The sequence below is a fragment of the Cryptotermes secundus genome, unplaced genomic scaffold, assembly GCF_002891405.2.
Source record: "Cryptotermes secundus unplaced genomic scaffold, Csec_1.0 scaffold1105, whole genome shotgun sequence".
NCBI classification, from domain to species: domain Eukaryota; kingdom Metazoa; phylum Arthropoda; class Insecta; order Blattodea; family Kalotermitidae; genus Cryptotermes; species Cryptotermes secundus.
The window spans coordinates 1,338,569-1,349,690 of record NW_019718631.1 but is presented as its reverse complement, the minus strand read 5'-3'; the positions used below and the strand labels follow the sequence as shown (position 1 = coordinate 1,349,690).

At 39.0% G+C, this 11,122-nt stretch overlaps 2 protein-coding genes across 6 annotated transcripts in view; one reads left to right on the top strand and one right to left on the bottom strand.

Annotated features, from left to right (window-relative positions):
* The first annotated feature begins 594 nt into the window (after nt 1-594).
* On the top strand, nt 595-6,749 carry LOC111862843 (probable inactive protein kinase DDB_G0270444). Its single transcript, XM_023848573.2, has 4 exons — nt 595-913; nt 2,410-2,532; nt 3,376-3,532; nt 4,190-6,749. The coding sequence occupies exons 1-4, from the start codon at nt 847-849 to the stop codon at nt 6,018-6,020; spliced, it is 2,178 nt and encodes a 725-aa protein (XP_023704341.1). The 5' UTR covers nt 595-846; the 3' UTR covers nt 6,021-6,749.
* Nucleotides 6,750-9,209: 2,460 nt separating this feature from the next.
* LOC111862786 (probable transcriptional regulatory protein TTE1135) overlaps nt 9,210-11,122 on the bottom strand; it is a 14,382-nt gene continuing 12,469 nt past the window's right edge. For 4 of the 5 annotated variants that reach the window (XM_023848477.2, XM_023848466.2, XM_023848457.2 and 1 more), the window contains exon 5: nt 9,210-9,491. In XM_023848477.2, the coding sequence (XP_023704245.1) occupies nt 9,291-9,491 (201 nt within the window). In that variant the 3' untranslated portion in view covers nt 9,210-9,290. The remainder of the gene's footprint in view (nt 9,492-11,122) is intronic. The other variant, XR_002842499.2, reaches the window with a different exon arrangement.

The window sequence follows — 11,122 nt, the reverse complement described above, 5'->3', positions numbered from 1 at the left end:
CAAATCAACATTCATACTTACCAATTTCCATATAGTGCACCACGATAACCGCAAGTAATTATGGGTATTCAAATTGGTTTGTTTAGGCTCTCTGATTGGTCGAGACCTGCGTGAAGTTTCCGCAGTAATTCGTAGAGGCAGTAGTTACCGGTAGTTACGGTGTTTCCCTTTCCCCTATTCCAGTTGCCACCCTCTGTTACTGACTGAGCTCTTGGCAGTGGTTATATGGGGTTACATGCCGTGCACGTTTCCCACCAATTGTACCAAAATAGGCACGGTGTTGTGATTCTTTATTTTGAAAAATAAACGTATGTACAAAAAGGACCTATAGTCAATACCCAACCGGTCTCTAGCGGTGTTGTAACTAGGTCAGATGGGTCATAATCATCCATGCGACATCTTTCATGAATAAGTAAAGTTATTTGAATGTTTCTTTAAACGAGTTTAGATGTCGCGAAAGCAACAGTAGTAAGCCATGTCTCTTTTTTACTTTGCTCATCAGCAGCATTGAGCGGCATTGAGTTACATATGTTTAGGTCGTTCAGATAGTGATGCGAGGGGAATGGTTTAACTTTGCTAATTTGTGTAATTTAAGTTTTACCTACGGAAGGCACGATGCTCGCCGAGAGAAAGCGACATCTTTCATGAATAAGTAAAGTTTCTTTAAATCGGAGTTTAGATGTCGCGAAAGCATCAGTAGTCACCCATGTCTCTTTTTTACTTTGCTCATCAGCAGCATTGAGCGGCATTGAGTTACATATGTTTAGGTCGTTCAGATAGTGATGCGAGGGGAATGGTTTAACTTTGCTAATTTGTGTAATTTAAGTTTTACCTACGGAAGGCACGATGCTCGCCGAGAGAAAGAAACGCGTAAAGTGGTCCTTAAATCCTTGTGGGAACTTTTGGAGTCATGGTGAGTAGCATGCTTACTTCAATGGGACATGTCCATCTAACACGTCCTTCACTACTTCATAGTGATCGTTTTGAACATAACCTAAAACCTTATCCCACTAATTCCAGAATTTGCTTGTGCTGTCCCTCATGTGTGATGACTCTTCTTTATTTAGTAAATAAATATGACTAGTGAGATTCTCATACTTTTTCAATTTTAGCAGAAACACAAAGTTCTATATACATATGTATATATGTATATAAAATGTGCGTGTGTTCTATATAATGTTAAGTTTTATTTAAACCATTCCGACATGTATAATCCCATCTTTAATTCTGATAACTAGTAACTGAAGAAAAGCACTTAAGAATCTACTAGAGTAACTTCTTTCACCTTAACATTGCATTAACTCTTGTTGCTAAGGAACGTAATAAAGTTCAAGAAACTTCATCACATTCAGTCATTGTGAAAGTTTCAAATCTGTTAGAATCAGTTGAGTTTATTTTAGGAATATGTTGTATGTATGCAATGTTACCCAGTACTTCATATTCAGCAATGTCATTCTTCTCCATATGTATCACTATTTTCAGTATGGAAATATGGTGACCTTGTCATAATAGGAGGGCCTGGTACTTGATGAATTGGATGACTGTGCTAGGGAAGTCTGGTCAATAATTACCAGATAGTAAGAGTTGAGGGGAAGCTAAGAGTAAACCACAACAGGTTGAAGTGACTTGACAGTCGTGAAGATGACCGGAACAAACAACCTGTGAGCTCAGAAGTAGAGACGTGCATTCTCACCACTGGCCAGAGTAGAATTTTTTCTTCTGATAAATCTCAAATTAAAAAATTAGAAAGTGGAAGGAGATGTACGAGTAACAATGTTAGAGGTAGGAACAGCTGATTCGCCTAATCCATGAAGTGGTGATGATGATGATAACCATATAAAAATGTAAATTTGTTACTGAAGCTTAGGTTTATTTACTGGGTCTAAAATACATTTTTAAACTATTCTAACATATCCAGCTGCTGCTAATAAGTCACACTGAATTTGGGTTATATTTAGGGTTAACAGCCATAACACAAACTTCCAATCCATGATTTATTTAATCCGTCTTGCAGTGCATACATTCATTTATCTCCTTCTTTCCCTCGCACTACATGTTTCGGCATAACAATGCCATCTTCAGGTGCTTACTTGTCCATGTCAAACCAGTTCATTGCATGCCATGTTCACACATTAAAATAACTAAAATATGTATCTATCATATACATTGTCAAACGTTAAAAATATTAAAATTGTTCAGGATACCACATCGCTACGTCGCCCCTCACTACGTCAGTCACGCCCATTCTCCTTTGTTGGAGCACTCCTTCACTATCTTGTGTGTTGTGCTTTTGTTGTGTCGTGCTCCTGCGACTGCGTGTGTTATACTGTTGGGCTTCCTGGGAACTTCCAACTTGACTAACATGAAGACATTACTAATAATTTTATCACATGATGTGGTTACTTACAGATACAAGCAAGTATGGTCAGCAGATGCTGGAGAAGATGGGTTGGAAGCCTGGCTGTGGGTTGGGAGCTAATGAGCAGGGCATCACAGAACAAATAAAAGTAGCGTACAAGAATGACAAGAAATGTAAGTATATGAGGCAGAGTCCATGTATGTAGAAGTGCAGAGTGATTGAGAGCTACTTGAAAATTGTTCCACTGCTCATGTGGGAGAGAGAAATGATCGTCATGCATGACTGTACACGTTTGTAACATCTAAGAGCCAGTATGTCTGTAGATTCTTGGGCTTGCACACGTGCATGTAACAGCAAAACTAACATTTTTTTGAGTTTTCATTTCCGAAACTTTTGTGTTTACACTTCTCCACTATAATAGTTTCACAGATGGACAGACATAGAAGGATACAATGTGCATGCATGTTTGTGTGTGAGAGAGAGAGAGAGAGAGGGCACATGACTAGATTCATACGGAACTCCCCTCTACATTGACGTCACAGTAAATTTTGAGCAGGTTAAGCAAGATTTAACACAGCAACATTTTGACAAGGGTTTATTTTTCTAGGTAAGTGCTGTCTTTTGACAGAACCTTCACATTTGTTTGTTAAAATATATATGAAAGGTATTTGAAATCCAGTTTACAGATACACCATAATGTGGCATATTTGTTCTATGCAGGAACTGTTGAGCCACAGAGGCCTCGGGGCACGTGCGCAACGGGATGATTGGGGATATGTGATGTCACTTGCACTTCCTGTTGCACTATCCAAGCGTTCACAGAGCTGTCGCCTAGCAACGTGCCGATACAATCCACAGCTCTCCTGTTGTGTGCATGCCCTGAGGCCTCTGTGACTCAGCAGTTCCTGCATAGAGCAAATACGCCACAATAATAAGAGGGACACCGTACCCAGGCATAGATATCTGCCCTTTGACCTTGAATTGTTGAATCATCAGTATGTTGGTACCTGTTCCAGGTATTGGCTACAAGGAACATGGAGATGAGTGGCTGGAACAGCAATCACAGTTTGAGAAGTTGCTGGCTGAACTGAGTGGCTCTCATGATGCTGCAGTGTCTGATAAGGGGAATGAATCACTGGAGCTCCGATCTCAACAGTCCCGTGCTCGTGTCCAGTGAGTACAGTTGACGCTTGAATAAGAGAGAGGGATGTAGAAGCACCTGGATTTTGTAGCTTGAACTGTGTCCTAAATGTGGCTTTCAGATACACTGGGCAGTGATACATCTTGCTGCTTAGGCAGCGGTGAGATCCCCAGTCAGTGTTTTCTGTCATTTAACATCTGGTGTCAGCAGTCCCAAGTCAATATCAATGTTAAATTTATGATTTTCCACAAGGAAATATTAATTGGGTGTGTCACAGGTATTTTTGTATTGTTGCAACCAGCTCAGTCCCTCACCGACTGGCTGTGTATCTACAGCTTGTGTTCAATTCTGAACAGTAGTCTTGGGATTAATTTTTAATACCATTCATGCCCCATGCCACCTCGTATGTTCTCCATACTTTCCTTCATGTTAAAGACAGCTAGTGCTTGAAGGTGACCACTCACCTGAATCTAGTGCCAAGTGTAGAATTAATGGAGTTTTTCCTCCATGCCCTCTCTATGCAAACATTTTGAAACTGAAATAGTTTGTATATCTCTGTATATAAGATTTGTTGGCCTATGAGCCTGTTTGGAGTTTTCTGAGCATTCATTATGTAAGATAGGTGATTATTAGATTGTTCAAGTTGTATGAGCATAAGTGTAATACACGTCTCTCTTTCACTGTTCCAGTTACCACAGATTCACACGTGGGAAAGATATAAGCAATTACACTGATAAAGATTTGGCTTGTATTCTTGGTGTCAAGAAACCCAGTGATATCTCAGACTGCGGCAACATTAAGGAGAAGAAAAATGACATGGATACTTTAATAGGGAAAATAGACAATCTGTATGGGGTAACAACTGTAAATGGGGGTAACATGAGTGATTACTTCATTAAAAAGAAACAGAAAAATGTAGATGATGCACTTGCAAAGAATGACACAGACATAGAGAAAGAACAGTTGGGGTCAGAATTCGGAGATAATGAATGCAAAGCTAAAATAAAAACAAATAAGAAACAAAAACATAAGAACACTGAAAGCTCAAACACTCAGAAAAGGGAAGTTGATGGAGAAGAAACAAAGAATGAGTTAGCAATGAACAGTGAAAGCACAGATGTAAATGGTAAGAAAAGGAAAAGAAAATTAGAAGGAGCAAAAGAAGAATATTTGCTGAAGAAAGACGAAGAAAGTCATGAAGAAACAGACATTAAGGAGTACAGTAAGGAAGATGAGTGTAATTTCACGCAGGAAATTGAAACAAGAAGGAAACATAAAGTAAACCCAAACATAAATGGAAAGGAAGTTCAAGAAGAAACAGGTGAAGATGAGATGAATGATAGTGGAAGTTACTTAAACTACAAGAGAAAGAAAAGAAAATTGGAGAAGGAAATAGAAGAACATTTGCTGGTGGAAGAAGGAACAGTGAAACAAGATGGAAGAATGAGTTTTATGGAATCATATAATGAGAAAGACATGCACAGTTGTGAATTGGAGGACAATAAAATAAAGAGGAAAAAGAAACGTAAAGAAAAAGACACTGATTGCCCAGACGCACAAGGAAAGGAAGTTGAAGCAGAGGTAAATGAGATGACAGTATTGAATGGTAACACTGTAACTAGCTCAAATTATAAGAAGAAGAAAAGAAAATCAAAACAGGAAGTGAAAGAAAGGATGGAAGATGAAATAACTGAACAAGGTAAAAGAGTAAATGATAATTCTAATAGTTCTTTTCCAACAGTTTGTTACATGTCTGAAATAATATGTGAAAAATATTCACTGCAAGAGAACAATGATTCTGTGGGTGGTCAGGACATAGCACCAGCAGGTGATAAGGCTGTGCACAAAAAGAAATCTGGGAAGTTGAAAAATCATAAATCCATTGACAGAAATACTGATGAAGTTGATCATGGGGAGACAAAAGATCATAAACCCATTGAAGAGGAAAACATTAAACATAAAGTAAAGAAAAAGAAGATAAGGAGATATAGTAAAGATGAAAACATACATGACATCCAAGAATATAAGCATGTACAACATAATTTAGAGGAAACACTTACTGAGAGCTGTAATAGGAAGAAATGTGAAGAACTCTCAGTTATTGGCGAAATCAGTGTCTCTGAGAACTGTAAGGATGATGAGAAAAAGGAAAAGAGGAAGACAAGGAAACTTATGAACAAAATTTGTTCAGGTGTGGAATTAGAATGTGACAAAGATGAAATACTTCATGAGCAGGTGGATAATAAAACAGGTCAACAGAAACTTGAAATTTCTACACAGAATGACATTCAGAATGTTGAAGGTTCAAAGCAGGCTAGTAATTACGAACAGAAACAAGATGTTTGTGATTCTGATGTACAAAACAGTGTTGGTGCTAATATTAAAATTAATGACTTTTCAAACAGAGATCTAAATAGAAGAAACATGAAACCCTCTGTGTTTGCACAGTTAGTAGATCCATCACTTATCAAATTTAGAGGATCAAATTTACGTAAGATACCAGGTTATGGCTGCTGTTAAATTTAAATTTGGTATTTGTACAAATGTGCATGTGGCAAATGTTCCTGTGGAGGTCAGTAAATTTTAACACTAAATTGAGAAGATCTCTCTCTCTCTGTCTCTGATGTCTTGTTTAATGATCATTTTACCTTTTTGGTCATGATGAATGTGAAGGAACCCACATGAGTGGGAGATCCAATACAATCATGGAATTCTGTTTACTGCCAGTGACAGGATAAGAAAGTTTGCAGCTAAATGCGGACTCCGAACATGGCAGCCTAGTATTCACATTCTTTGATTTAGAGGTATGGAATTTAGGAAAATGTGCGCTGGATATGGCTGACCTCCAACCTTAAACCTCTGTCTTACTGTTACACTGCAGAGTAAAGTCATGAGTGCTGAAAATCGAGGCTTGATTTGAGGTTCTCAGAGCGGTGACTATGACAAATACATTCTATTGGGTTCAAACACCTGGCAGTTTGGCACCATTGCTAATAGCCCTGTCATATAAAAAGGTTATAACATAAGATTATGATGTTTACATACACTAAAATGCTTGTCAAACATTAGTAAAACTTTTCTAAAATTATTATTATTATGTGAATAGGGGGTTTTTATGGGCAAGTGTCTGTGTGGGGGGAATATATTTCACACTTTTGTCCTTGTGTGGGCATGGGTAGGTGTGAGTTCACTAAATTGAATTGAATTTATTTGCATTCCATAGATCCTAAGTAGGTTAATACCTCTGGATATAGAACAAGTCAAAATAATACCTACTGGTACAAGTAATTTTATCTTAAACTAATATAGCTTAATTCTACATTATTCTCTATTTACATTGAGGTATTTGTCTACAGAGTTGAAGGAATGAACATGCAGATATTTCTTTAGCCTTGATTTAAAATGTTTAGTATCATTACTCAAGTTTTTGATACTTTGTGGGAGACTACTATATACTTTTATGCCAGAAAAGTAGACTCCTTTTTGATGAGTGATAAGTTTGATGAAGGTAGATGGAAGTTATATTTTTGTCTAGTGTTCAATAACATAACCAGATACATCACTGCATCAGAAAAAATAAGTCATACCTCAAGAAAATCAAGAAACAGTACCATAAACAAACTCCACTGCACTAGAAACTTACCAACTAAGAACACAACCAGTGAGCCCACTGCAGAACCCCCAAAAAGAACAAACCACCCATGCAGGATGACACGTGGCCATGAGCACCAACGACGTATACCAACATAACATCAATATCTACATAGAAGGACCAAAATTTGAAACACACTTCATCCATTAAAACACACAAACAATCATTGACACATCCTACACTCATATAACCCATATAACACTCATGCCCCCATAATGACAAAAGTGTGAAATATTACCCCCTCCCCATTACACTTTACCCATAAACCCCCTATGCATAAGAAGACAATGTTGTAGCAAGAACTAATAATAATAATCTTAGACACGTTTTACCAACGTTCAACAAGCACTGTAATCTTGTGAAAAACTTTTTATACGATAAGACTATTAGCAATGGATACACTGTGTCATGCAGGTTAGAAATGAACATGGATATATTTTGTTGTTTATAAATGGTCAAAAAGGACTGAAACATGTAGCATCAAAATATTTTAATAAACTAAACTGATGTATTGACAATTTGATTCTATCAGTTATTTAATGAGCATGTGGGATGTTGGTTCCGGTACTTGGAGAGACAATCACATAAATTTCTGTAACAGATATTTATTGCTGTTGAAAGAACATGCAAACAGAGGGTACAGTAACTGGTGAGGTACTGTGAGGGTCTTGAAAAGGGCCATAACTCTAAGGCAGGGTGTGCCTGATGAATGCTGGCAAGGCTCTGACCACAGTGGGCTAGCTTGTGCCAGTGACGGCAGTCCTTGTTCAGCAGCCAGGTGAGTGTCAGCTGGCCCTAGGGTTTAAGTGCTGGTGGTGGACTTCCCATGGGTCTAGGCGACTTGTTGTCCACATCTTTATCCGCTGTTGCTAGCAGTGCCCAGCTGAATGGGTGTTGGCGTTGGCATGGTCTGCACTGAGTGGCTAGCGCTTGCTTCGCTCCACTGGTTGACCAGATGTGTTGTGGTAGGCTTCCACAGAAGTATAAAGTTCTTGTGATCAGCAGACATACATATTTACATATTAGTGACAAACACAACAGGATGCCAAACATGTGAATGAAGATTGCATACAATCTTGGAGTGATACTAATTCCATCCTTTTTGTTATTTATTGGGTTATGTGAAATTAGTTAAAAATTTACATGGAATGCTTAGTAAGCACTTTCTGTAAAGTTTTCTGACGATATCTGCTGCCTGTTTGAGGAGGAAAGCTTTAACACATATGTCAAGAAAGGAAGGATATCCTCATGAGCCACACAAAACCAACTACTGGGCTGCATATAACCCACATTCTGCCAGTTGGACAGCCCTGATGCACATTAGGCACCTCCAGATTTCAGTATGATTGTGAATAATAATTTAAAGACCATGAAAGAAGATAATAATGAGACATATTTTAAGGAGTCTTTCTGGAGGGACTGAGGAGAACCTGATATAGTAGTTGATTTTCATGCCAGATGATCAGAAAATTCCGTTATGAAAGCTGAAAGTTCAGCCACCACTGTCTCCCACGGGACACTATACCAAGCCAGTTAGTCCAGTTTACATACAACCTGTTTCCCAAAGACTCATCATCTCCGATCACCTCAGCCTTCCAAGTAATTGCAGTATAGCTGGTTTCCTCACCACAGTCACTTTCTCACACTTATGAATTCTCATTGTAACAGACTTACATTTTACGTGGATGGTCGGTAGAATGTAATTTCTGATGTGAAGTGCATTAACAATCGAATACAGAAATTTGAAACAGGTTCACTGAAATAGGTAATTATACAAGACCCATAACTCAGATTTTGGTACATTTTGTATTATTTAATTAAACACACCTTCCGCTTATGGTTGGAAGTTAACCACTCACATGTATTGAGTGCTGAGGCTTAAGGATGTGTGAAGTTATACCTCCACTCCATGCATCTTCACGGTGTGATGCTTAATTAAGCACAGGAAACTTCGCCTTTTACAGCTTACACTTCAATAGTTGCGAGTTTCATGGAAATGGTAAATATCTGGAGGACTACAAGTAATGGATACAGGATCAGAAATAAAGCAGTGGTCATCTGTGTTTGATTTCTTTACTTGTGTATTGGAGGCCTCCAAGTTCAGTAAATATGCCCTTTCCTAAACTAGTCACACTATACTATGCAATGTTATCATATAATCTCACAACATCAGGGTCATCCACCAGTTTATCACATAGTTTCCTGACAGCTTCAAGATCAGCATCACTCAAAGTGACTTGTATCTTTGGAATTAATTCACAGTCAGCTTTCATGATGGTATACTGCAACTTCTCCAGCTTTCCTCTCACTTGATGCAGAACCAGTGGTGTACATACAAACTGCAACACAACAAAATGCTACATGTCCCACCAATACCACAACATTCTGTCATCTGTAGACTGAAATTTTCAACAGTCTGAATGTACATAACTCTTCTAACATACAAAACTTCAGTTAAACAGCAAACCGTGGTGCATAGGCCTGCTGATATGCAGTGACTGTAAACAGTAGCTGTTAGTTGGCAACTCCTGCAACAAGACAGGAACAGAGTTTCTGCGGTCTGCGCCATGGCCGTTTCTAGGCCGTAAACATGGTGAACACGTACCCACGGCAATGGATATGAATGCAACAATAGAACAGTGTTTTCTATGTGGTCTGTGGCAAGATGTTATAAGAATGGGGCATAGTTGAGTTGTTAGTTACCCCCGTGTGGAGGCGGGGGACGAATACCTCCACCATGACCCTGCGAGTTGTAGGAGGCGACGAAAAGGGAATTCTCAGATCTGAGACAGTAAAATATGGTTGCAAGTCCCAAGGAGTCAGACCCAAGACTGCTCTTTCAAGGACCAGCAGCACATAGAAAAGACAGACCCGTCCTCTCGTCAGAGAGGGCGCCCCACAAAAACAGACCATAGCTGTCAAAGAGAAATAAATATCTGGTCCAAGACTTACAGACTGACCATCAATCACAATGTGACTTGGACTTGGAGTTGTTAGTTGAGTTCTGCACAGGAGGCTGTGAAGACAGAACCTGTGTGAAGCTGAAGACTACTGTTAGAAGCCATTGCCAGGGAATGGCTGGTGAAGACACAGCAGGCTGGAAAAGGCTTAGTGGGTGCTGTGGTGGAATGTGAATTTCAAGATTAGAGGTGGCTCTGTTCCAAGTTGTGTGTATAAGTGGTCAATAAATCCATTCACCAATTCAAACCTCGTCTACAGTCACTAATACATGTCACAATACTATCTTCCTCCCAGCTCCCACTGAGCCATACATCACATAATTGGAATGAGTGGTCATCACTCTTTCACATTTAGAAGATCTTGGGTGTTTCTCAGTCCAGAGGCTCAGTATCCTGACTGCAGTGTTTCTTCATTCCTTCATGTCTTCCAGGTAAGTGCTAGAATTACAGCCTTAAATAGGCTACAGCCACTTTCTTCCCAATTTGGTGCTATAAAACCTATGCAGTTGAGAAAGCATCACTAAACTAAGGAACAGGTAGATTCATGAAGAATTCTGTCTTCTGGGATGTAACACCATGTAGTCCACTGAAAGCCAACAGGTGTTTTGGAGGAATGCATTGCCTTCATCTTCAGGGTTGAAGAATAAGCCAAGCAAGGAGGAGCATGAGGCAGGTACTGGCAGATCATATTTGAGGACTGGACCAAGTTATGAAGCTCCAAGTTTCTGGCCCTGCGAAACATTTTGTAACACACTTTTTTATGAGAAGCTGTTTGTTCCATGCAAAACCTCCAAGTTGTGGGACAATCCGTAGTCAGCTGTCTGTGACAATATATTTGCAGCTATCTGGAGGCCATGTCCACTATCTGTGATCTGAGGAAATATGATGATGTGATGACTAGAAGCCCAGCTAATATAATTCCCCAATGCATCCTTACCAAAATTCTCAATGTGTTTCTTAAATCAAAGTAATTTAATGTCTTGTTCATCAACCAAACTTATTAACTTCAT